The sequence below is a fragment of the Ascaphus truei genome, chromosome 6, assembly GCF_040206685.1.
Source record: "Ascaphus truei isolate aAscTru1 chromosome 6, aAscTru1.hap1, whole genome shotgun sequence".
Lineage (NCBI taxonomy): Eukaryota > Metazoa > Chordata > Amphibia > Anura > Ascaphidae > Ascaphus > Ascaphus truei.
This window is the reverse complement of record NC_134488.1, coordinates 110,599,206-110,625,189: the sequence shown is the minus strand read 5'-3', so window position 1 is coordinate 110,625,189 and position 25,984 is coordinate 110,599,206. Positions and strand designations below refer to the sequence as shown.

General features: G+C 40.3%; 2 protein-coding genes across 5 annotated transcripts in view; both read right to left on the bottom strand.

Annotated features, from left to right (window-relative positions):
* Positions 1–25,984, bottom strand: part of SYT3 (synaptotagmin 3) — a 162,140-nt gene that overhangs the window by 33,746 nt on the left and 102,410 nt on the right. For all 4 annotated transcript variants that reach the window (XM_075605774.1, XM_075605776.1, XM_075605777.1 and 1 more), the window contains exons 8-10: positions 23,512–23,683; positions 5,898–6,027; positions 263–392 (exon numbers count right to left, since the gene is read on the bottom strand). In XM_075605774.1, coding sequence (XP_075461889.1) covers positions 306–392; positions 5,898–6,027; positions 23,512–23,683 — 389 coding nt within the window. In that variant the 3' untranslated portion in view covers positions 263–305. The remainder of the gene's footprint in view (positions 1–262; positions 393–5,897; positions 6,028–23,511; positions 23,684–25,984) is intronic.
* LOC142496546 (uncharacterized) lies at positions 17,347–20,481 on the bottom strand. Its single transcript, XM_075603215.1, has 3 exons — positions 20,243–20,481; positions 18,776–18,853; positions 17,347–18,412 (listed from the first exon to the last, which is right to left on the bottom strand). The coding sequence occupies exons 2-3, from the start codon at positions 18,822–18,824 to the stop codon at positions 17,373–17,375; spliced, it is 1,089 nt and encodes a 362-aa protein (XP_075459330.1). The 5' UTR covers positions 18,825–18,853; positions 20,243–20,481; the 3' UTR covers positions 17,347–17,372.

Here is a 25,984-nt window from a genome sequence, read left to right as displayed (position 1 = left end):
GGGGGTTGCAGAATTTCCCGAAGCAGGACAGTTGCTAAGGGGCTAGGCAGCTTCCTCCAGCCTGGAGGTGGGGTCAAGGAGAGGAGGAAACAGCATGGAGCGGAGAGAGATGAGAGGCTTGTGTGTCTCGAGCATGTCGCACCTTTCACCAATGTGTCCAGTATTTTTAGAGAAACCACCTGACAACCCTACTTGATGCAGATAACTAAAAGTAAGGACATAACATTGAGTTAACTGTGTTCACGTATTTGTGAATACTTACAGCTCTTCCGATTTGTTTCTTTCTTCCTAGGTAGTAGAAGTAGCTAGTCAGACTGTGTATTGTCCACTACTATGCTCGGCTTCTCTCGAGGTGGCGGTGACTTAGACATAAAGTTATTCAGGGCTTTCTCCTGCACAAATCAACAAGAGGCAATTTACTTACAGTAATTGTACATAATGCAGGGGGATATGTGGGTCATAAGCCTGACAGGGGCAGAAAAGTTTTACGTGCTTGTAAATGTTAGGAACACGCATTTTATTCAGTTCTAAGTGGACTGAAATTATTATGCCAGTTATTTACAAAAGCTTACAAAAAAAACAGCTTTTGGTGTTAAATTACCCTTAACAGAGTCCTACCTGTGACAATGTAACAAAGTACTGTACTTTGCTCCTCAATTTGCAATACAGAGAGAGGGAGAGTGGGAGATGGAGGGAGAGAGAGAGGGGAGGGGAATGGGAGACAGAGAGAGGGAAGGAGGGAAAGAGACGGAGGGCCTTATTCAGAAAGCCTCGATAAGGCCCTTATCGAGCACTTATCGACCAAAATGGCTACTTCTATTCAGATAGCCTCGATAAGTGCTCGATAACGGCCTGTATCGACGCAAAATTGTATCGCTATCCGAAATTCGCCGACTGAGCAGCGATCAGCCCCTTATCGACCATTTTCGGATGGTTGATAAACTCGCGCGATTCAGAGACCCGCGAGTCGGCTGTCGCGGCATATTGCAGCCCATCGCAGCCCTAAAAGGCGGTCTTCTCCCCAAATCCAATTCACCACAATTTTTTTGGTCAATTGGTGGGGAGATACCTCGATGAGCAGCGAAGTGTCGGGACTTAGAAAAAATGAGGCCCCTTCCCTGCCTCGGATTGATGCCCGGGGTCTCCGGAGTGGATAGCCATTATTAGCAGCTCCGGACCCCCCCGGCATGCATCCGAGGCAGGAAACATGCATGTACAGCAACTTCATTACCTTAGCGGCTAACCGCTAAGGCAATGAAGGGGCTAAACACCCGTGCCAAGCTTACTGTAAGAAACATACAATACAATACAATACAGTGGCTAGTGGGGGTGGGTGAAGGGGGAATTTGGCCCTTAGTGGCTGTTTAGGCATTGCGGGGGGGTTGCGGGGGGAGTTAACCCCTTCATTACCTTAGCGGTTTATACCGCTAAGGTAATAAAGGGGTTAACCCAACCGCTACCCACCCGCAAGGTCTAAACACCCATCCTTAGGGCTAATACCCCCTTCACCCACCCGTGAGGCCTAAACACCCACCCCTGACTGACTATACCCACCCTATACCCATTGAGTAGTATAGTGGTACATCATACCCATATAATAATAATATGGGCATGAAAAGCCTCTATAGCACTCAATGGGCACCCTAATGACAATACAGTAATACACAAGACACACAATAATAAAATGTAACTAAACTCCAAAAAATCACACGTCACTAAATACAATCAGTAGCCAGCTAATCCAATCAATACAATCAATAGCAACAATGAATTAATTAAACCATTAACCAATCTAAACAATTAATTCCGAAACCAACTAAAAATGAATAGTAACACTAACCAATGTAAACAATGAATTACTCCAACATTAATGAATTTAAAGAGTTAAATAGAAAGAAATTCTAACAATCTCTGAAGTAACCATAAAACACATTAGCTAACATAATATACACTGGCGACACACTTTATTCGAGCTCGGCTAGTCCCACGAATTCGGGTATACCCAGGTGTATTGAGGTTTGTGACTGTTTTCTGCCCGAGTGCATTGGGTTATTTTCCAGGCAGGGATTGAAGCATTTTATTCCCGCTGGCTGCAATACTGCACAGTATATATATATATATACTGCATTACAATTCATGAATTTATGCCATCTGGTAGACACGAGAAGCATTGCAGCCTATTAAATCCTAATCATTATCATTTAACAGATCAGCCGCCCGTCAGCCAGGCATGAACCCAGGCTGGGAAGGCAAATGCAACGGGGCTTGTCAGAGGTGAGGAGCGGCGCATTCCAGGTATCTGCCAGGTACATACTGGGTATTTGCTCGAATAAAGTGTGTCGGTGCAGTAACATTAAATACAAACGAACACCAATCGCAAACCTTTAATGACATTAAGCATGAAAAAACAAACAATGGCATCCACATAATACATGAAATGCCAAAAAGCAACACCAATACCAAGCGAGAAATGCCCCCCAAATATTGTCATAATAATGTATTAATCTGTACCCTAAACAGGTACCGATTAATATATTATCAGTCAATGTGCCTTCCCCCAAAAAATAAAAAAACACATCCAAGATTAAACCCGTAAAAAGAGACATTTACAAACATTGAATATATTACTTACCATTAGAAGCGGTGGCCCTCCGACTCCCGGGTAAACAGGAAGCTCACGTACGTTGAAGGCCTCCAACAGCATCCGATGCCATCCGCCATGAAGATCCGGCTCAGGTACCCCAATCTTCTTTTTTCTTTCTTTAATCACCTTCTTCTATCTTCATCTGTAACCATTTCTTGTTCTTCTTTATCTTCTTTCTTCATCTGTCAATCCAAAATACCCCATGTTAAATCCCAGCCGATTCTGTCTCGTCGGCTTCTTGGGCTCAAATGAGGCGTCACGGCCTTAAATATGGCTTGTGACGTCACATTTACCCTCAAAATGGTTAACAGCCCCCTGATTGGCTGTTAAAACCATGTGCAGACTTTAATTTTTTTTTTTTTTGCCGTGACGTCACTTAAAGGGAATGATGCCAGCCAATCAGAATGGCTGTGCTTAATTTCCCTTTAACATGACGTCACTAAATCCAAGATGGCCGCTGTGTCACAAGGTAGTTCAGCCAATTAGAGTGTGGGATTTGTTCCCACGATCTGATTGGCTGAAATACCATCTGACGCCGGCTTCGTGACATCATCTTAAAGGCAAATGCAGCACAGCCATTCTGATTGGCTGGCATCATTCCCTTTAAGTGACGTCACAGCAAAAAAAAAAATTCAAGTCTGCACATGGTTTTAACAGCCAATCAGGTGGCTGTTAACCATTTTGAGGGTTTAAGGCCGTGACGCCTCATTTGAGCCCAAGAAGCCGACGAGACAGCATCGGCTGGGATTTAACATGGTGTATTTTGGATTGACAGATGAAGAAAGAAGATAGAGAAGAACAAGAAATGGTTACAGATGAAGATAGAAGAAGGTGATTAAAGAAAGAAAAAAGAAGATTGGGGTACCTGAGCCGGATCTTCATGGCGGATGGCATCGGATGCTGTTGGAGGCCTTCAAGGTACGTGAGCTTCCTGTTTCCCCGGGAGTCGGAGGGCCACCGCTTCTAATGGTAAGTAAGATATTCTATGTTTGTAAATGTCTCTTTATACAGGTTTAATCTTTGGATGTGTTTTTTGATTTTTTTGGGGGAGGCACATTGACTGATAATATATTAATCGGTACCTCTTTAGGGTACAGATTAATACATTATTATGACAATATTTGGGGGGCATTTCTCGCTTGGTAGTGGTGTTGCTTTTGGAATTTCATGTATTATGTGGATGTCATTGTTTGTTTTTTCATGCTTAATGTCATTAAAGGTTTGCGATTGGTGTTCGTTTGTATTTAATGTTATATTATGTTAGCTAATGTGTTTTATGGTTACTTCAGAGATTGTTAGAATTTCTTTCTTTCTATTTAACTGTTTACATTCATTAATGTTGGAGTAATTCATTGTTTACATTGGTTAGTGTTACTATTCATTTTGAGTTGGTTTCGGAATTAATTGTTTAGATTGGTTAATGGTTGAATTAATTAATTGTTGATGTTGCAATTGATTGTATTGATTGGATTAGCTGGCTACTGTTTGTATTTAGTGACGTGTGATTTTTTGGAGTTTAGTTACATTTTATTATTGCGTGTCTTGTGTATTAATTTATTGTCATTAGGGTGCCCATTGAGTGCTATAGAGGCTTATCATGCCCATATTATTATTATTTGGGCATGATGTACCACTATACTACTCAATGGGTATAGGGTGGGTATAGTCAGTCAGGGTGGGAGCTTAGGCCTCCCGGGTTGGTATCGGGTCAGGGTGGGTCAACCCCTTAATGACTAAGGTGATTAAGGGGTTAGGGGCAATTAGAATGTATTTATTTTGTATATATGCTTTCTGGCAACGGAGGACAGAGGGACCTGCTGTTGTGGTAAGTATAACTGTATTTATTTACTTTATTTATGTATGCTAATGCAGTGTTTAATAATGGGCAAATAATCTATTATCCATATCTGGATAATAGTTTTTTTTGCCCATTACTGTACTGTATGGGTTTGGGCGGAGGGGGAGGAGGGCGTGTATTGATGTTTTTTTTAAATATTTATTAATATACATTTCTTTAATAGTGTAGAGGTGCAGGGGGTCTCCGGAGCTGAACCACGTTGGTTTTATGTCCGGGGACCCCCTGCTTCCCGAGATACAGGCACCTTTATGGGGTGCCGGTATCCCTCTGCATTGAAATATCCCGCGTCACGTGACGCGGGACATTTCCTTGCATAGGAGATACCGGCACCCCATAAAGAGGCCTGCATCTCGGGAAGCAGGGGGTCCCCGGACATAAAACCAACGTGGTTCAGCTCCGGAGACACCCTGCACCTCTACACTATTAAAGAAATGTATATTTAAATAAATAATTTTTGGGCGACATTTCAGCTGTGAGAAGCGGCTCTCTCAGAGCAGCTCTCTCTGCAGCAGAAATGAATCGCTGGTTTAGGCCTTTTCAGAGGCTCGATGCTCTCGATGGCAGCAACTTGCCCGTTTTGGGCATTTTGCTATCACTGGTAATCGAGCCTTTCTGAATACCGTGATAGCAACGCCCAAAAAACAGTCATTTTAAATTCCCTGGCGATTTTTTTTATCAACCCTCTCTGAATAAGGCCCAGAGAGAGAGTGAGAAAGAGAGAAAGAAAGAGAGTGAATGCCCATTTACAGGCATACCCCGCATTAACGTGCTCAATGGGTCCAGAGCATGTATGTAAAGCGAAAATGTATTTAAAGTGAAGCACTACCTTTTTTCCACTTATCGATGCATGTACTGTACTGCAATCATCATATATGTACATAGCAATGCATTTGTAACAGGCTCTAAAGTGTCCCCGCTTGCGCACAGCTTCGGTACAGGTAGGGAGGTGGTATTGCTATTCAGGACGTGCTGACAGGCGCATGCGCGAGCTGCCGTTTGCCTATTGGGCGAAATGTCCATACTCGCGAGTGTACTTAAAGCGAGTGTCCTTAAACCGGGGTATGCCTGTACTTACAGTATATATCTCGAAATGAACACACCTAAGATAACTATGAAATAAGCTAATTTAAATATGCAAAAGATATTTAGATTAGCACATTTCCCACGTCTCTCCCTCCCTCTCTCCCTCTTGAATAAGCCTAATATCAAGGTCTGGATGAAAAATGCTTGGCACGGGAAAAGGGACATTTCCCCTGGTTTACGACCTTCAGGGAAAATATTGCATATACTGTATCTACAAGCTTTGCACTTTTTTGTGAAACCAGTGGCAAATGTTGAATTGAAGTAATGAAGTCAGACAGTTTACAAACTGATTTACAAGGGCTTGCTATTTACCTCTACAAGCTGATGCCAGTGCTCTATAGGCTTTCTAGGATTTCCCAACATCTCAGTCCAGTGCTCTCTGCCAGGAGTATCAGCATCACTTCCCACACGGCACATGCCAATAACCTCATTGTGCCCTATACTGTAAAAGAAAAAGAAAACACACCAACAATAAGTAGGTTTATTCCTCTCGATGTCAACGTCTATGTCAGTGTTTTTCAACAGGGTTTCCAAGGAACACTCCACACAAGGTAGTCAATTTATGATCGAGACCATATATATGATATTTCTATAACCCAACACAATAACTACTTGGGGGGTGCATGATCAAGGACTAGTATGAACTATAAACCAACATAGAAAAAGAAATTCCCACAGATATGCACTCTTCATTTATCTGTAGTATTCAAAAATATTTAAATAACAATATAATTCATTAAAATAGTTGCATGCGAATGGAAATATATTCTCAGCGGAGACCGACACTTATTAGCCTATACACAATTGCTACTAGATAAAGTGATTCTGGGCTACAGCATGAGGTGAGAGAAAACGCAAATGAATTTTTATAAAGTGCCTGTTGAAAATATTTATCAACAGTATAAATTTCTATTATCATAATAGTAGCATACAGTAGGTTTGCAAATCTAAAAAGGGTCCTTTTGGTCCCTTTTTAATATACCTCAAGGATGTAACATTGTCACTATAATAGCATAATAGGCACACATATACTGGACAAACAAACTTGAAGAAGATAAACGTATATGCTACCACTTGCCATCACAGATTAATAATTCAAAGTAAACTAGTGTATGAAGCACATTTTAATATGCTTAGACACCAACATATTGTGGCAGGATTTGGTTACTGGTGTACAGTATATAGTTACCAGAAACCTATGTTGGAATCAAGTCTAGTGGGTGAAATAATCCTCCAAACTGTGGTGTACAGTACGTATCAGGGCCCTTCAGTATGCCTCGGCTTTTAAGACACTGCTGCTGTTTACTCCAAGCCAGAAATCCGAAATTGCAGGTCGGTGAAGGAAACGCCACAAGTTCAGCTGAGCCTCAGCTGTTGGTGCTCTCTCCTCACTCAGACTGCTGCATGGGTGTCTCCACTATGACGTCACCCAGGTCCTTCCCCTTAGGTAAACACTAATAAAGACGCCTCCCCCCACCTCCAAATAAAAGTCCCCCCTCAAAAAAAACAATCCCCACATCCCCCCCGCCCCCCCTTGGTAGGAAGCAGGGAGTCTCTAGAGTTGAACTGTAATAATTTCAGCTCCGGGGACCCCTGCTTCCTGAAATATTTACCTCCTTTAGGGGGTGCTAGAATCTCAGCTCAGGTTTAGCTGTTCCATCACATGGGCCAATAGGAAACCAAAACATCATAGGCAGCTTCCTATTAGCCCACGTGACCAGTGGTTTTAAACCTGAGCAGGAGATACCGGCTACCCCTAAAGGGGTAAGTATCTCAGGAAGCAGGGGGTCCGCAGAGCTGAAATTAATGTGATTCAGCTCCAGAGACCCCCTGCCTCAATCCTACATATGTTAAAAAAAAAAAAAAATAAGGGAAAGCAGCAGTGCTTCTAAATTTTTCCTCTCGCCACCCTTTGAGACCTGAAACCCAAGATATGCCTAGGGACGGGTCAGACGTCACCCAACAAGCGTTTCATACCACGTGATTCTTCCAGGGTGAGTCACACCGGAAGAAGCAGGTGGTATGAAACGCACGTAGGGTAACTATATACACCAGTAACCAAATCCTGCCATTAAGCATTTTCAAATGTACTTTATACACCAGTCCACTTGGAATGATCAATGTGTGATGGGAAGTGGTAACATATATGTTTAGCTCATTAAAGTTTGTTTGTCCAATTTATGTGTGCCTGTTATGCTATTATAGTGACATTGCATTGATTACATCCTTGAGCTATAGTAAAAAGGTATGTAGAAATGAATACTGCTGCTAAATATTTTCAACAAGCACTTTATGGAAATGTATTTGCATTTTCTCTCACCTCATGCTGTAACCCAGAATCACTTTATCTAGTAGCAATTGTGTATAGGCTAATAAGTGTCGGTCTCCGCTGAGAATATATTTCAATTTGCATGCCACTATTTTAATTAATTATATTGTTATTTAAATAATTTTGCATAAAAACGATAAATGAAGAGTGCATATCTGTGGGAATTTCTTTTTCTACGTTGGTTTATAGTTCCTGAGAACACTTGGGTTTCCCCGGGCATCCCTAAAGGGTTCCCTGCAATTTTCTGGTCATTTAAAAAAATGATACCGAATACAGAAGAATTTACAATGCGCTATTAGAGAGGGTTGGGGTTCCTTACAATGCATCTGATCTCAGACATGCTATTAGAGAGGGTTGGGGTTCCTTACAATGCATCTGATATCAGGCGCGCTATTAGAGAGGGTTGGGATTCCATACAATGCATCTGATCTCAGGCGCATTATTAGAGAGGGTTGGGTTCCTTACAATGCATCTGATCTCAGACGTGCTATTAGAGACGGTTGGGGTTCCTTACAATGTATCTGATGTCAGACGCGCTATTAGAGAGGGTTGGGGTTCCTTACAATGAATCTGATCAGGCGCGCTAGGGTTCGGGTTCATCAGAATCTCACAATATAATTATAGGGTTCCTTAACAACAAAAAGGTTGAAAAACACTGTTTTATGTGATGATGAAACTTTTTCTTTGGTTACAGGTATTCTTTCCCCCTCAGATTATTCGGCATAAACAGGATCGTGATTTATTTCTTCCTCCCTACTCTCTGTTCTTTGGCACATTAGCTTTTCCCATATGTAGCTATTTCCAAGGTTTGTCTTCATGGTATCCCAGCATCTTAGAAGAAATTCCAAACTTGTCATCTCCTTGGTTAAATAATAATGCAGTTTCTCAGCTCAAAATATTATTGTAAAAAGAGAAATGTAGATATTTGTTAAAGCACACCATGGCCTACATTCACTTAAGATCGACCAATGGAAAAATGGCATTAAATGTATTTAACTCTAATGTTTTATTATCAACCTATTCACTAAAGCCATATTGCCAGAGGTAATGCAGTGAAAAATGGGATTTTTGCTGCGGCGATATTTCAGCGATAGTTTTAACAACAACATATGCAAATGATCATGAATAATGAAAACCTATTTACTCATTCCCATGCTATTTAATAAAGTCCCTACAGCAGGGTCAACCCTTTTAGTACAAGCCTTGGGCTGTTTGGGCAGCTAACAGTGTTAATGATCAACCCGGGTTGAAGCCTTTAAAAACAGGCAGCCTGCAGACCAGTGGGGTTGCTATTCTGGATTGCAGAGGGATGCTTGTTGGGTCTGAGGACTGTGCTATATTTTGACCGATGATTTTTGCCTAGGATCTGTTGTCCAGTTATTCTTTGTACTGCTGAACTTTGGCTGAGAAAAGGATAAATATTCTGTGCTGCTGTACTTTGGCTGAGAAAAATTCATGTTGAACTTTAGCTAAATAAAAGCCTACCTTAATTTCTCCAAAAGAAAAAAGAAATTGAGGGTGCAAATTTAAAAAATAGACTTTATAGAGCAAAATATGCAATCAATAAAAAGTGTAAAGACACTTGACAATAGTAATAGTGCACTCACACAACAATTAAAACTGTTAGATAAAAAAAAGAGAGGTTATATTCGCCTGTATGGACTCTCTAGATACTCTCCTCCTGCTTCAGTGTCAGCTGTACCGTTGTGGGACTATGGGCCTCATGCAGTAAGCGTTGATAAGGGAAATATGGCCATGTTATAGCCAAAATTGGGTTTGAGATTCAGTAAGCGCCGATAAGTGCTTCATATCGCCAGGTTTCGGAGCCGATAATTTGGTTATGGCCAGTCGCCTGCCGATAAGCCTGTTTTCGACACTGATCGCCACTTTTTTAAATCGGCTGGATTCAACAACAAAAAACAGCTTATCGGGGCTGATCGGCACTACGAAATTGAGATGTTATGGCCGATTTCTCCCGCCAACTAAAGTTGGCAGTTTGGACGGGAGAACGATCGCTAAGGCTGCCGGAACGGCACTTAGAAAAAAAACATCTTCTGTACATCAATGGAAGTCAATGGAGCGGGGACGTATAACAGTATAGTACTGTTTACGTTTCATTGCTCACAATACAAGGGGGATTTGCATTACAGTGTGGGGGCATTCCCTGCATTGTGTCACAGCTGATGTGTCTTATTTGCATAACATTCGACTTTTACATGTTTGCAGCATTTGCGGGTCACATTACTCATCATGTGATGATGTGGCAAGGGAAAATACTATACTACACTCTTAAATGAGAACCTCACATCATATCACACATTTTACTCAACTCAGCGACAATTATTTACATGATGTCACACATGTCACACATGTCACTCATACACAGTATATTCATCTTCCTTTACATTACACAATGCTTGTAATGTGACACGCATCTTTAAACGTTCATGTACATCTGTCTTCTCATGTTTACATATACTTTTGGGTCCTCCCTATTTTCATGACGTCACTTATTGGACGCTCAATCACATTGCATGTTTACATTGTAACCGTAGCATTACAAGCACTTCAACCTAACTTATACACACATGTACAGTAATTCATCATTGGGACACCTTGTAAACTCATTCTATACCAACTATCCTCCTTACACAAATGCATGCATATGCACACGACTATTCATTGTTGCCACCATGTCACAATAACATGGATAATTACACATGTTACACAAAACTTTTCCCACGTCAATCTCAGCCTTTTTGTCTCATTACATGACTGACTCTTGCGTTCACAAGTGTTACATGCATTGCACATGCAACTATTTATTTGCAAGCAATCTTTGTACAAAGCTTCACGTCACATCATTGCCAAATATCATCATTCCCTGCAGAATACACACAACAAATACTTAGAACAACAAGTGCACACAGCTTGCCACAGAAGTACTTTATTATGTTAATGTAACACCTTGCATTTTACTATGTCACCTGACATCATCACATACCTATTTAAAGGACGCACATTACCTGCTCATTCACAGCTACTCATTTCAAAATGTTGCGAATGTTTAGGAGACGGAGGAACATTCTTTTCTATGACATGCTTGATGATGAAGACAATCATATAGGGCAAGGGAGGGACACACCGAGGGACAGTGACAGTGACGCGGATACGACAGGGACAGGGAGAGGGACAGGCCGAGGGACAGGTAGAGGGACAGGAGATCAGAGGAGAAGACAGAGGAGACAACTTGTGCCTCGTCCGCGTCTGTACAGGGAGAGAACCCTGTTAGATGGGATGAGTGAGGAGGAGATTGTAAGTCGCTATCGTTTGAGTTCAGCAGCAATCTTAGCTCTTTATGAGGAGATAAGGGGGGATTTAGATTTTTTCACAGCCAGAGGTCGTGCAGTCCCTGGGCTTGTTAAAATGCTGTGCTCATTACATTATCTTGCTTCCGCGTCATACCAGACAACTGTGGGCATAGTGGGCGGGGTCTCGCAATCTACATTCTCGCGGGCCTTGACCCAGTTTCTCTATGCACTCAATAGACGCGCTAGGAATTATATTCATTTTCCTACAGAGGCGACAGAGTGGCTGGAAGTCAGGACTGGCTTTTATAATATAGCAGGGATACCATGTGTGCTGGGTGCAATCGATTGCACACATGTTGCTTTGATTGCACCTAGTCAGAGTGAGCATGTGTACCGCAATCGGAAGCACTACCATTCACTCAATGTACAGGTTTTATGTGATGCCACGATGAGGATAATGCATGTGGTACCCAAGTTCCCTGGTTCCAGTCACGATTCCTCTATCCTGAGGAACTCTTCAGTCTTCCATGCGTTCGAAGAGGGACATTTTGAACCTGGTTGGCTGCTGGGTGAGTACATATTTACATGTTCTAACACAAAACACATGTTGATTTAGGAATGTTGGCATTGTACAATTTGATCACTAATGTCAGCTTATGTGTGCTCCATTCATTATAGGTGACTCAGGATACGGAATTAGGCCGTGGCTCTTGACTCCGGTGCTAAACCCTCAAACTGAAGCAGAGGACAGGTACAATGCAGCCCATATATCTACAAGATCTGTTATAGAGAGGACATTTGGCCTACTCAAGACCAGGTTTAGGTGTCTGGACAGAACTGGTGGGGCTCTTCTATACAAGCCTCAAAAAGTGTCTGATATTATCCTTGCCTGTTGCATTTTGCACAATGTTGCACTCAGGCACAATGTACAGTCAGACCTAGCTGAGGCTTTGGTAGACGAGCATCCCACCCATGTAGCTGCTGAAAATGAACAAACAGCCAGTGGTGGCCAGACACGACAGAATCTCATCAATTCATTTTTTTCTTGTAAGTACAAACTCATATGTTCCTAGTACTACTTTTATAGTTTAATTATGTTATATTAACAATAATGTTTCTTTATATAACCTTCTGTTAGGACACAGATGAATATGGGTTGCACACCTTTCTTTTCTCTGCTGTGTGCACAAAGGGATGTGGCACCGGTATGTTATTGTTGCACAGGTTATATAATCCCTCTTCAATTGTACTTTAGTTGTGTGTATGTGAATACAACTTGGGTAACAAAGCAATAATATTTTAGCATTGTGTTATTCCTTATGCTAAGACAAAACACATATTATGCCCATAATCATTCATGCTTCTAGTATGCTTACATACAATGTTATTGGTGCAGTGTAACATGTACATCCATATGATGTGTACACCAGGCTGATTTACATTTTGAATGTCATGAAATATACATGGTGTTGTACATTTAACACCAAATACACACTTTGCTGTGTTGTTTACGGTACTGAAGATGGCATGTCAATGTTTGCAATTTATATATTGTTCCTTTGCATTATAGGTATATCTCCAGTATGACTGATCATGGTATGTATATTTGCTGACATCTCTCATAAGATGTGGCTACCTCAATCTTCCTATAATTATTGGAACTAAAAACCCAACATATTGGTTTAAACACAAATGTTACATATATGTACTTTCTGTATCATGTATATGCATTTAGCTACTCTTGAGCTTTCATGTGCATTGTATTACAAAATGATTACTCACATTTCATCACATTTTATGTATGTTTCCTTATAATTTCCATTAATGTAATATAGAGGTGGTTGGAGAAAAGGGGATAACTGTACTTATTTGTTTACTTACGGGAGCACATTCATCACTAGCATAGACACACTTTTTAAGACAACTGTTTGTGTCTCTATCAATTGGTGTAGGATCCATGTATAACACCGACAAATGATAACACCAGCTTTATTATGGTAGCTTATATCATCATATTGACTATACTATGTATTTCTAAACGATTAATAAACACAGTAAACTATAGTTAGTTAGGTTAATGAAATATACACAGAAACGTACTTCATAACATGATGGTGATGTCATATTCAGAACATCATGCATTGGAGGGGACCATAACATCTGGCCAGTAACATTATTTGCTACAGTCCCAAACCATTTTATCTACATACCCATGTAACAAGAGATTTTAAAAATAAATGGCTACTTGGTTGTAAGTGTCCTTTACATTGGGAGAAGGAGTGGCTCAGTGAGTAAAGACACACACTGGCACTGATAGTTTGAAGCAGGGGAGTCTGGTTCAATTCCCGGTGTGGGCTCCTTGTGACCTTGGCCAAGTCACTTTATCTCCCTGTGCCTCATGCGGCAAAAAAACATTTGTACGTTCCACGGGCCAGGGACCTCAGGCTGAAACATGTGTCTGTAAATCGCTGCGTACAACTAGCAGCCCTATACATGAACATGCTCATATTATTATTATTATTGTTACATAGTTTCGACAGTCATACGTTCCATTACATATTAGAATACACAAATGTGTTAGCAGAGTGGGAATGGTTGTTATATATAAAACACACCATGTCATAAAATGTTAGTAGTCATTAAAGAACACTCAATAAAAATTCATGAGGCACTCTTTTGCAACATCATTATGTTAATTAAGTGCTTATGCAATATAGGCATAAGGGTATCACATTTTTAATTGTTTGTTAATAAGCGCTGCAAGCAATATAAAATTAGTTCCATATGTAGTATAGTAGTCGGTGGCTCCTCCTCACAATCATCTCATATAAAGGTAGACTCTTCTGAAATCATACATTGATCCGATTGTATCTTCCCCGACATCTCTGAAATACAGCAAACATATGATGGTCAAATATGGCACCTTACTATATATGTATCCGTGACAACGCATTACACAGCTCTATATGATTGTGTACATACACACGTCACTCACTTATATGTTAGAACTACAAGTGTACATCAGTATGTAATGTTTCTTTAAATTTGTAGCAGGCATAACTATGTATATGATGTGAACGTTGCCTGTATACTGAAAAATGTGCGCGCACATCTTAGTGTGCGCACGCACTTCACGCTTGGCTGCACTAACTGTTAGCGCATGCGCAAAACAAAGCGTACGTTGTGCGTTCAATACATCTTGAAAATACCATTAAACATAAAATCTTTCTTTCAAATACAATGAATATGAAACTACATTCGTTCTAAACGAGTACATCTGTATTCTTTTTAAACAGACGTGTTTGGACAGAAAGCACGGCCGATAACACAATGCGCAAATGCAATACGTGTGACGTCATGTTAAGCCAGCGTGAAACGCACGCTAACACTCCTCCCACTCAATTAACATTCGGCTAACGCCCAGGGTACGCCTACAAACACTGAGCCGCACGCATCACACACTGCAGTTACCGTTACTATAACAAAACATGACAGCCAATAGGCTTTGAGGCGCGCACGTCGCTTGGGGGCGGGACTTACATCACTAATCCTTTTTAAGGACGCCTTGGCCCATGACAAGGGTCCCACGTCATACGTGGTGGACCCGGTTTTCAATGTTGTAGATGTTGCATGATAACAAAACAGGTATGTGTTAGAGTAATGGTAAAATGTTGCTAATATGTTTAAAGGGATAGGAAAGTACGTATATTTATTCCGTCAGCAATGTGTACTACTCTTTCAGGTCCTACTATATTGTATTAGGAAACAATTTGTTTGTGATCGCTACATGTTATGCAGTCTGCAATGTTACGCTGTATCCACGCATTGAAAGTGAAAATGGTGGTTACAAAAAAAAAAAAAATTTAAACGCAGAGTCAACGCATAACGATTGTTATATTTACCATTCTTCTAGAATTAACTCTTCGCCTGGCTGCAACTGGTCGCTCCAGAAATGCAAGCCATTTTCATCCACGCTTAACCCAACCGCTGAATCCAGTATGGCACATATCTCCTCCAGGATGCGCTCATAGGAATCGCCACTGCTTTCTTCAAATAATTGGTCGGGAGGTAGGTTCATTTCTTCCGGTTCCCATTCCAATGCAATTTCAGCTGAAAGGCTTGGTACATAATCATAGTACTTTTGTTCTTGTACAATGTGGGTTTCAGGAATGGAGGCTGCAGATATTGCAGCACGTATCGATTCAAAGGGATCAGTAGTAGCGGATACATTGCTATTGCCATTAGGAATAAATATGCCTTTCACGACAATATAAGTGCCGTCTTTCAGGATAAATTGTTTTTCCGGGGCAATCTTCCAGAAACCATAGGTGTGTTGTAGCTTATCCTGGTCACGTTCAAAAAAGTCATTACTTGATAAAGTGAATCTTATTGAGGAATTAAAATTCCGTGCATGCTTACGGTCTTGGTAATAAGGATATTTTGCTCGAATGAAATCATCGATTTGGCGTGTGCTTGCTTTCTGTCCGCGACTGTTCAAGATGGCTTCACAGATCATGTACTTATACCCTAAAAGGGGATTAATATTGTTAACGAATTCATCAGCCATGTCTGAGTAGCACAAAAGCTGTGTGCAGGTCTGTGTTATTTGCTCATCAAAATGAATGTGCTGAATGGCTAACAAACTCCTGTTTTTCCTTGTCAAGGTCAACAAAAGTAACTACTTTGACTCCTTATTTCAAACGTCAATTGGATTTGTTTGTCTAATTGGGTTAACAGTTGTGGTTCGTGATATGGGACTGTGGGAGAAACATTTCTCCTTCTTTTATCTCGTTTGTGAAAAACATCCCTAGACTGTGAATGCGTTCACATAGTGTTTTTTTGAAAACTAACAAAGACCAGTGTGTGAAAATATTTCTTAGCCAGGCATATCAGTAAAAACACACCTGCAAAAAGAAATGTTTTTTCCCCGCTTACATTTCTGTGTGTATGTGAAAGTCTGGTTAACTCCCTGTCTGCATGAGTTTAAATACGTGTGTATATATATATATATATATATATATATATATATATATAAATATATCTCTTATAAAAATATATATATATTTATATATAATATTTTATTTTTTTTTATATTGCAGGAGTACACACAACATTGATGGCATTAAGTATACCTTGTATGAAACCTATTTAAATGGTGAGAAACATGATTGAATTAAGTAATAAACATTTGTTTAAGCACAATACTGTTAGAGTCTCATACTTAGGATATTTCTCAAACATTAGGCCTGTATTATTAAAATAGTGTGCTTTCACAAGGAAGCATGAAGTGTATTAGTTTGTGTATACCAGTTTATATAGTACTATATATATATATATATATATATATATATATATATATATATATATATATATATATATATATACACACATATATACACATATATACATATATATATACACATATATACATATATATATACACATATATACATATATATATACACATATATACATATATATATACACATATATACATATATATATACACATATACACATATATACATACACATATATACATATATATATACACATATATACATATATATATATACACATATATACATATATATATATACACACTCAAACACTCACACTCACACTCACTCAGTGTGTGTGTGTGTGTGTGTGTGTGTGTGTGTGTGTGTATATATATTATTATACATTCTGAGATGTTATAGAAACGAACACACAACTGATTAAAGGACAAAATTACAATGGCCAAGCAAGGCAAAGGTAAGTAATAATTTACACATAATCCTGCTGTACACGTACAAGAAAGATGTTTGCACTTACTTAGGTGTTTTAATAATTGCATGTGACTAATATGCATATGCAATTCTTACATCAATTAACACACCCAAATGCAATGTTTTGCTGCAAAGTCAATGGCAGCTTCTCTAAACTTAGCAACTGGCTCCTGGTGGACCATTACTGAACAGACGATTACAACATAAATATTTATAACACAATTAATTATGAGTGTTAACATTTCCAAAACTTCACGTGTACAAGAACATAGTTGAAAGTTTGGAAACAACACAGTCTTCAGCATACATACAATAGTAATTAGATAATCTGAAGTCAACAAAACAAGGCCAAAGACATATTTTCTGAATTATAACATTTATTTTTTTTGTTCCTTTTGCGAGCGAGTAACAGGCCTGCTTGTTGTCTCTTGAATTTTCCTTTTTCTTTTGCCACCAACTTTAGGCACAACAGAGCCACTTTGAGTGGCCTCTGGCACTTCACGGGCAGGGCTTGTGGCCAGTGACTGTTCACCTACGGGGCTTGTGGCCAGTGACTCACCTACAGGGCTTGTGGCCAGTGACTCACCTACAGGGCTTTTGGGCAGTGATTCACCTACAGGGCTTTTGGGCAGCGATTCACCTACAGGGCTTTTGGGCAGCGACTCACCTACAGGGCTTTTGGGCAGCGATTCACCTACAGGGCTTTTGGGTAGTGACTGTTCACGGACAGGGCTTGTGCCCAGTGACACATGTGAGCAAGTTGGTAGACACTGCACAAGTGATGGTTGGTCTGTTTCATGTGTGTCTTTTGTTGTTTTTGACCAAAAACTGGTCAGTAGTAACTGCTTGTATTTTGTTTTTGTGGGCTCCTTTGTAGGTGTCAGCTGCTGATTTTGTACAGATGGCAGTGGTAGTATGTCGTCAGGAACCTGCACAGCAATCTCTGCTACTTGACCGGTAACATTTGGGCCTGGTGAATGAATATCAGATGAATGTGGTGAAAACTGACCTGCATGAACAGATCCTGGCTGGGAGGTGTTGAATTGTGGTACATTAGTCATTCTCCAGTAATTAGCTTGTGTTTGCTGAACAACTAATGCTTCGAATGAGGTGTTGATTTTTTGCAACTGTTTAGGCACTTCAATGAAGACTCTGTGGAGATGTGCCAATTGTGATACTGTTTCTTCCTGCAGTCCAATCATCCTTTCCAGCACTGTCATCATGTCTGAATGGCGACGATTTTCTGCGTCCACTATTTTTCCCTCTGAAGCTACAATTGCATCGTATGTGGAAGTTGATGGACGATTTGGCGGTACAACAGTTTCTATTGGCACCTCTTCATGGTCACATGATTGTATTTCAGTCTCTTCTGTGGCGTCATCCTCATCATACTCATCATCCTCATCACCATGATGTTCTAAAAAGAAATGTACACATTATTAAATGGCATGTTAATGTATGCTGTGTTACTATGTAATTGTACTATGTCCTAAGTAACACCTAACATGTTAGCATACGTTTTATAACCTCATTAAAAACTACCTTGACTTACGAATAATGTTTGGACTCAGTATGAAATATGAATGAATGAAAAGTTGCTCTAAACTCAGAAGTCCTACATGATAATTAACATCACTAACACAATACATGTTGCCTTACACTTAATTTTCACTGACACTAAGTAATCCTATTTAAAGAAGATGTGCAAAACAAATAATGCACATGACAACATAACATATAGAAGAGCACATATTATATGGCCAGCAAATGATACACTCACCTTCTAGTAGTGTTGAGCTGGCTGACCCAGGTGAAGACACTTGTTCCATCTCAGGTGACACATGTCCTCCAGGGGCAACTATATATAACAATAACATAAGTTTTACATTTACATGTGTAAATATTGAACAAACACTTATTGTATGTTCTGTATTTATGATTAACTAACAACATCAGTTCCTTAACCGAAAATGTGTGTGAAAGTGAACATAAATAGTTGTAATAACACTGTACATGCCTGTGTACTTAGAATTTTTGAGTTCCCTAACATACAACATACTATGTTTCTGCAGTAATGCGTGAGGATAAATAGATTAAATGAGTACATAAAAATCATATGTTGTGTAGTGATATCAGTATCATAATGTACATAACTATCATGAGATGACCATTCACAATGGTTATCATGAAGGTGGTCATATTGCAAAAAGTGTTGTTTTTGGTAGAGGATATGTGTGGTACATTAATCGAAGATGTGGCACACCTGAATGTGGCTGTGACTCAACAAGACAACACATGCAGTGTGTGATAATGTGTCTTTCATAGTAGTTCAACTATAGATATGAGTGAACTAATGTGTGACGTACGCTTTGATAAGTAATGAGTTGTTGGGGCATTTAGTAGCTAGAGTTAAGCTTTCAAATGAGTGTGATTAACTTCAGTTGTGCTATTCAGGTTGTAAGAAAGGTATTCCCTTCCCCAAAAAGCCTAATCAGCCACACCTTTCAATGACTTGAAACAGGTGCAAATGGTGTGAACTAAGTTGACCGTGAAATGAGGCTGTAATTAGTGTGTGTGCTGAACCCCACCCCCTCTGTTGAAGTGTATGCTGTGATGAGATATTAATTGCAGCTGCTTTAACACAATGGTAGATGAGCTAAGTAGTCATCTGCAGTGTTTAAGTTATGAAAACAATGACATAACATATGATACGTGTGCCTCATTATGCTGTCTGTATATGACATAAAGCAAAAATGGACCTTTTCATAAGCAACTATAGATGTGTTAGTGCCAGTGATGTTTGTAGGCCGTTACATGCAATTTCTTTGATGCATGCTTAAAATAGGCAGTAATGTCATGTTTGTCGGAGTAAAATCAATAAAATACACAATAATATGATACATATTTCTGTTCTGTACCTGTAGCTACTAATAATTTCTCATGAACATGTGTTACACGTGTACTACCCTGTTGTTCCCCATCTTCGCCCACCATCAATTGCTTCCACTGCAGCTATGCATTTTGGGAATTCACATGTAAATGAGCACGCAATGGCACGTGCTATATTAGTTACTGCTTTTAGTAGGACTACTACATATATGTCTATTTTGAGATATATATATACAGAATCAGACATATACATATATAGATGCAGGTATGCTTATATTGTGAAGACAGTATAAAAAGCAGTGTAAATATGCAAAATAACTGTAAGCAACGACACGCCTAGTACAGTAATATTTATCACCTGCTGGAAATTGTGACGGATAAATTCCAATGTCACGGTCACCAGCCAAGCCTTCCACGACGACGGTAAGTAATTTTGGCCGAAGCAGCTCCTCCAATGGAGTCAATATGAGACGTTGTGGTGTGGGCCCACCTCCAGTGCCAGTAGCATGCACGCGTTGGTCTTGTATTTTCTTTTTCAATTTGGACCTAATATCATCAAATCTTTTCCGACAATGATACTTGTCCCTGACACTATTCCCACAGGCATTGACACCAATGACTATTGTGTCCCACATTTCTTTTTTGCTTGCTGCACTTGTCCGCCCTTGAAAAACATATAAAAGATATGAGGTAAATTAATAATAATATAAGCACCAGTTTCCTACACTGCTAGCTGTTCCAAGAGATAGCAAACATGCTGTTTTATGTGTAATATGTGCAGCACATGAGCATTCACTACTAAACCTATACATGTAAGCAAGGTTGCATTCATATTGTATGCAGTTCTGGCAAATTGACCGGCTGTGTTTATTTGTCCTTGTAAGGCATGATAAAAAGCTGTGTTTCCACACTAATGAACATAGAAAGATATTGTGTACCCATATTTGCATATGAACAAAACTCAGATGACCTAGGATCACATGTATTTGAATAATAAATGTAAAGTTACACTTACCTACTAAATGTCCATAGAGACTGTCATAGTGCTCCAGAATGCCAGTGACAAGAGCCCTATTTTCCTGGTCATTGAAGCGAGGATTACGTGGCTTCTCCACACGTTTTTTCCGAGCAGGTTTAGGGTCAGAGCTTGGCTGGTGCTGACTGGACTCTCCTTCTTCCAATGGAAGAGCCTCCAAAAGCTGGCCACCAGCAAGCACGCCACCACCAGACACCCCATCAGCAACTGCGCCACCAGCAGCACTCCCAGCACCAGCACTCCCACTCCTAGCACCAGCACTCCCACTCCTAGCACCAGCACTCACACTCCTAGCACCAGCACTCACACTCCTAGCACCAGCACTCCCAGCACCAGCACTCCCACTCACAGCAACAGCACTCCCACTCCCAGCACCAGCACTCCCACTCACAGCAACAGCACTCCCACTCCCAACAACAGCACTCCCACTCCCAACAACAGCACTCCCACTCCCAGCAACACCACTCGCAGCACCAGCACTCCCACTCCCAACAACAGCACTCCCACTCCCAGCAACACCACTCGGTGCACCAGCAACATCACTCCCCTGAACAGAACGTTCACTCCGACGCGTACTCGCACGAGTAGCACTCCCACTCCCACCAGCATCACTCTTCCCACGCTTTGCGGGCATACTTCCAGCACTCACAAAAAACAGACAAGAAATGTACAGGCAATCACACGACCCACTTCCACATATAAAACAAGACAAAGATGTAAACAAAACAACAAAGGACAAAGCTCACCCAATACACAACAAGTCTCTCAGTCAATATGCAAATGTTCAATCGTCCAGCTCTGTGCGTCTCTCTCTCTCTCACTCCCAACAACACAGAGAATGATTAGCAGTACACGTTGCCTTTAAATATGGCGCGCAATCAAAAACATGCTTGTTTCGCCTGATTCAGCAAGATTTGTGATTGTGCAACCTAACAGCACCCCGCCACGCACGCCGATACACCTGTGTGTGATCGGCTCATCATCGTGAGAGTGGGCGGATTTGTTTTCTGGTTGATTTTGAATGTATTCGGCACTTACTGCATACGGAGAGGGAAAAACGCCAATAACATGACTAATCGATAAGCTTGCCGATTTCACATAATCGTCGCTTACTGCATGAGGCCCTATGTCTCCTCCGGTACGCTGACAGAGAGCGGTGATCACTCCCGGCTACATCACGTGATATCCGGAAGAAGCCGGGAGGACCGCGCACCATCGGGTATCACCGCGCAGGCCTAAGGACGCTGGAAACCTCGGTCGACGGGAATACAGTAGTAAACCAAGGAGCAGAGTGGCAAGCGCTGCCAACAAGCAGGGCTCTGCAACCTCCAAGCGGATACACATCTTAACCGGGAGACCAGGAAAGCGTCCAGCAGACAGCAAGGATACATAGTCCCCCAACGGCCCAGCTGACACTGAAGCAGGAAGAGAGTATCTAGAGAGTCCATAAAGGCGAATATAACCACTTTTTAAGTTTTTTTTTGCTTTAACAGTTTTAATCGTTGTGTGAGTGCACTATTACTATTGTCAAGTGTCTTCACACTTTTTATTGATTGCATATTTTGCACTATAAAGTCTATTTCTTCATTTGCACCCTCAATTTCTTTTTATCTTTCTGAGGTTCTGTATGTGGAGATGAGTGGTATCCTCTCATTTGGGGCAGCATCAGCACAACATCTATAGACTATTACACACATTCAAGAGGACTTTTGCCCTACAATATTAAGGCTTTATTTTCCCAATTTACTGGGACTTGGACGCTACTATACCCATTTATTTAGCTGATGGGCGGTCACATTCTGTGCATGCTCTAAGTGTACATCTACAGGGGCACAGCTATCAGTGGTTTTATCACATTTTGATTTTTCAAATAGGTTATTTTATTGTTTTTTTATTGTGTAAATGTAATATGTTATCCTATCTAATGTTTTGTTAAAGGACACCTTTGGATACCCATTGGTGACGATTACACACCAATAGACATTACATCTCATATCTCACTTAAGGATCTTTCCCGTGTCATTTTGAATATTAATTGAATTTTACCCAGCGTACCCCCAAAACTCTCATGTGCACGCACACCAGTTTGAATACTTTTCTCTTAATTTCTCCAAATCACAAGTTTCCTGTCATTCCCTCTGCTAACGTCACCTATAGTTCCATACCTGGCAATATCGGTTTACCGCAATAAACTAGCTCCAACTTTGATCTACCCCAGGCTGTTAGTAGGCCTTTCTTGCCAATGTATATAATAGTCACTATATACATAGACAAGATATCCTAAACCAACCTGATAACAGTACATTTGTAAAAAATGTAACAACTCTCTAATGTATTACCCACTTGGTAACCCAAGTGGTAGTCATCGATGGGTAACCATGAGTAGCTGGTCACTAAGTACAAATGAGTTAATATATACCTATCACTAGACTAATTAATGGTTCACTTAAGGGATAATTCTACAATAATACTTGACCATTCATTGCAGAACTTTGCACTATGGTAGTTAGTCAAAAATATTGAGACCACGTAGCTATTGTATGTTCAGTATGAAGCTACTGCTGTATATATGCAGAACCCTGAATGCTTACCAATCATAGTCCATGACAGCAATTGTTAGGCTTACGTGGTCCATGTTCTCATTGGGGATGTCAAAGACAAGGGCTTCATTATAGGTTGGGTTCAAAGTGTTCTTTTTGATAGACGTTTTCCTCTTCTTCAGCCTCCGCCCCTCGCAGATAAGAGAGGCTTTAACATATGGATCTATAATTGAAATAAACATTTACTGTATAAAGTTAATAAGCAATAACTGCGAGAATTTGTGAAAAAGGGGATTGTTAGGCAAGGGCAAAGTTATGGATATGTTGGATATTTGTATAAAGAGCATCATGTAAGGCTGTGACATCAGAACGTGGGATCCTATCATTATACTGGAGAGCTATGAAGTTGAATGATACATTGATAATTATTAGGTTCAAATCTACATTGGTGAGGGTAGAATAAGGCTCTTCCCCCACAAAAGAACATAAGTAATTTATTTTCAGTTAAATTCCTGTCCATGGTTATAGCCCAGGAATCTACCTCCCTACCCTCCTCCTTCTCCTGCTATGTCCCTTGATTGAGCCCTCATTATTTAGGACATCAAATATTAAAGAAGGATAAGCAAAGCTAATCTCCTGTATACATCTTACATCGCTTCATTTCTTTATGCCCTATGAGCAATTTCACAATAATATTTCTACATCACTTGCCTCATTGCAACAGAATAATGTATTGCTATTAAATTGTACGGTCTTGTACAGAGCAAGTATGCCCAGGACATACTTGAAAACGAGAGGTAACTCTCAATGTATTACTTCCTGGTAAAACATTTTTATAAATAAAATAAATAAGAAGTCCTTGTGTTCACTTTTATATGTACAGTACTACTTCTACCCTCTATTTTACATGTAGGTCCCAACATACATAGTTCCCTCTTGATTCTACCAACGACAGGTGAGTAAATTCTCACAGGGCAACTGTAAGTGTTTGTGGCTGGAGTCTATGAAATAAATATGTGGGTTCAAGAACAGATTTTAAATGGTCTTCAAATGTGCAGCACGATCAATGAAGAATTCACATTTGTCCAATACAAGATATCACAAAGTATGTAGTTCCCTGTATTTTAATATATATATATATATATATATATATATATATATATATATATATATCTATAAAATATCAAATAAAAAGATCACTTGTGAGCACATTCACGTGTCTTAGGCAGGTCTGCAACCCTGCCTTTCACCATTACCCAGCATACAGAGCTTCCACTGCAGCAAGGGATTCTAGGAAATGACATGCAAATGAACACACAATGTGTCACCTTTTGTCTGAAAAATCATTGTTACATGGAGCCCATATAAGCTAATGCTCGCTGTTAACACAGCTTTAAAAGCACAGCATGGGAATTAGATGCAAAGCCAGAGAGACCATTCAAAGACATGTTTCAACCTTAATGGGTATCATCAGTGTGGGGTTGTTTATACTTAATGGGTATCATCAGTGTGAAGTTGGTTGTACTGCTGGCTTTGCATTTTCAAGACTGTAGGGTTTACCATCACGTTTTAAGTTGTGGTGGGTGAAAAATAAATAATCTATATATATAATACACAGTTCACACATGCACACACATGTACATACACACACACACACAGTGTATGTATGTATGGTATGTATGCTATGTATGGTATGTATACAGCTCAACCCTGTTATAGCGCGATCCGCTACAACGCGGATCCGCTTAAATGCGGTCTGAGTGTGGCACGTGGACGCAGGGAGAGGAGAGAGCTGCAAATTACGGTAAGTCCTCGCTGATCGTGACAGCCATTTCACGATCCCGGTTATAACGCGATCTCAATATGTGGACCCCGTGCACGCGTTATAACGAGTTCAGCTGTGTGTATGTGTATATTTATATATATATATATATATATATATATATATATATTTCACATGTCTTACACAGGTCTGCAACCCTGCTTTTCACCATTATCACCTAGCATACAGTACTCATTTGTATGTCATTTCCCAGAATGAGAGAGAGAGAGACAGAGAGAGACAGAGAGAGACAGAGAGAGACAGAGAGAGACAGAGAGAGACAGAGAGAGACAGAGAGACAGAGAGACAGAGAGACAGAGAGACAGAGAAAATGAATGCGAACGAACACATGTGTATGTATATTAGTTATACAAAATTAGGAAGTCCCCTCCTTCCACTCCCTGGTTCTAGAGGAGGTGAGGCCAGCGGGAGAGTACTGTACATGGAGCAGTATGAGGCTACGATCAGCAGTTAACCACCTGCATATACAGTACTACCAGAGCACAGGAGGAGGTAGGGATCAATAGGGGGGATGTCTGGCGCACTGAAAATGTTACGGAGGGAAATGCCACGAAAATTAGCATTCTTACAGCATTTCTCGCTAGCCGAAGACAGAAATAGAAACAAGGTTTTGCCTCATTTCAGCCTTGGGCCCAAGCACATCGGATCGAACTGCGGTGAGGATCAATCCAATTTGCCAGA

Bases quoted from the DNA above. Each gene is read 5' to 3' on its own strand.
- LOC142496546 (XM_075603215.1), bottom strand. From the start codon at position 18,824: ATGGAACAAGTGTCTTCACCTGGGTCAGCCAGCTCAACACTACTAGAA. The intron at 18,413-18,775 runs GTGAGTGTATCA...ATTTCTTTTTAG, and splicing joins CAGCTCAACACTACTAGAAG to AACATCATGGTGATGAGGAT.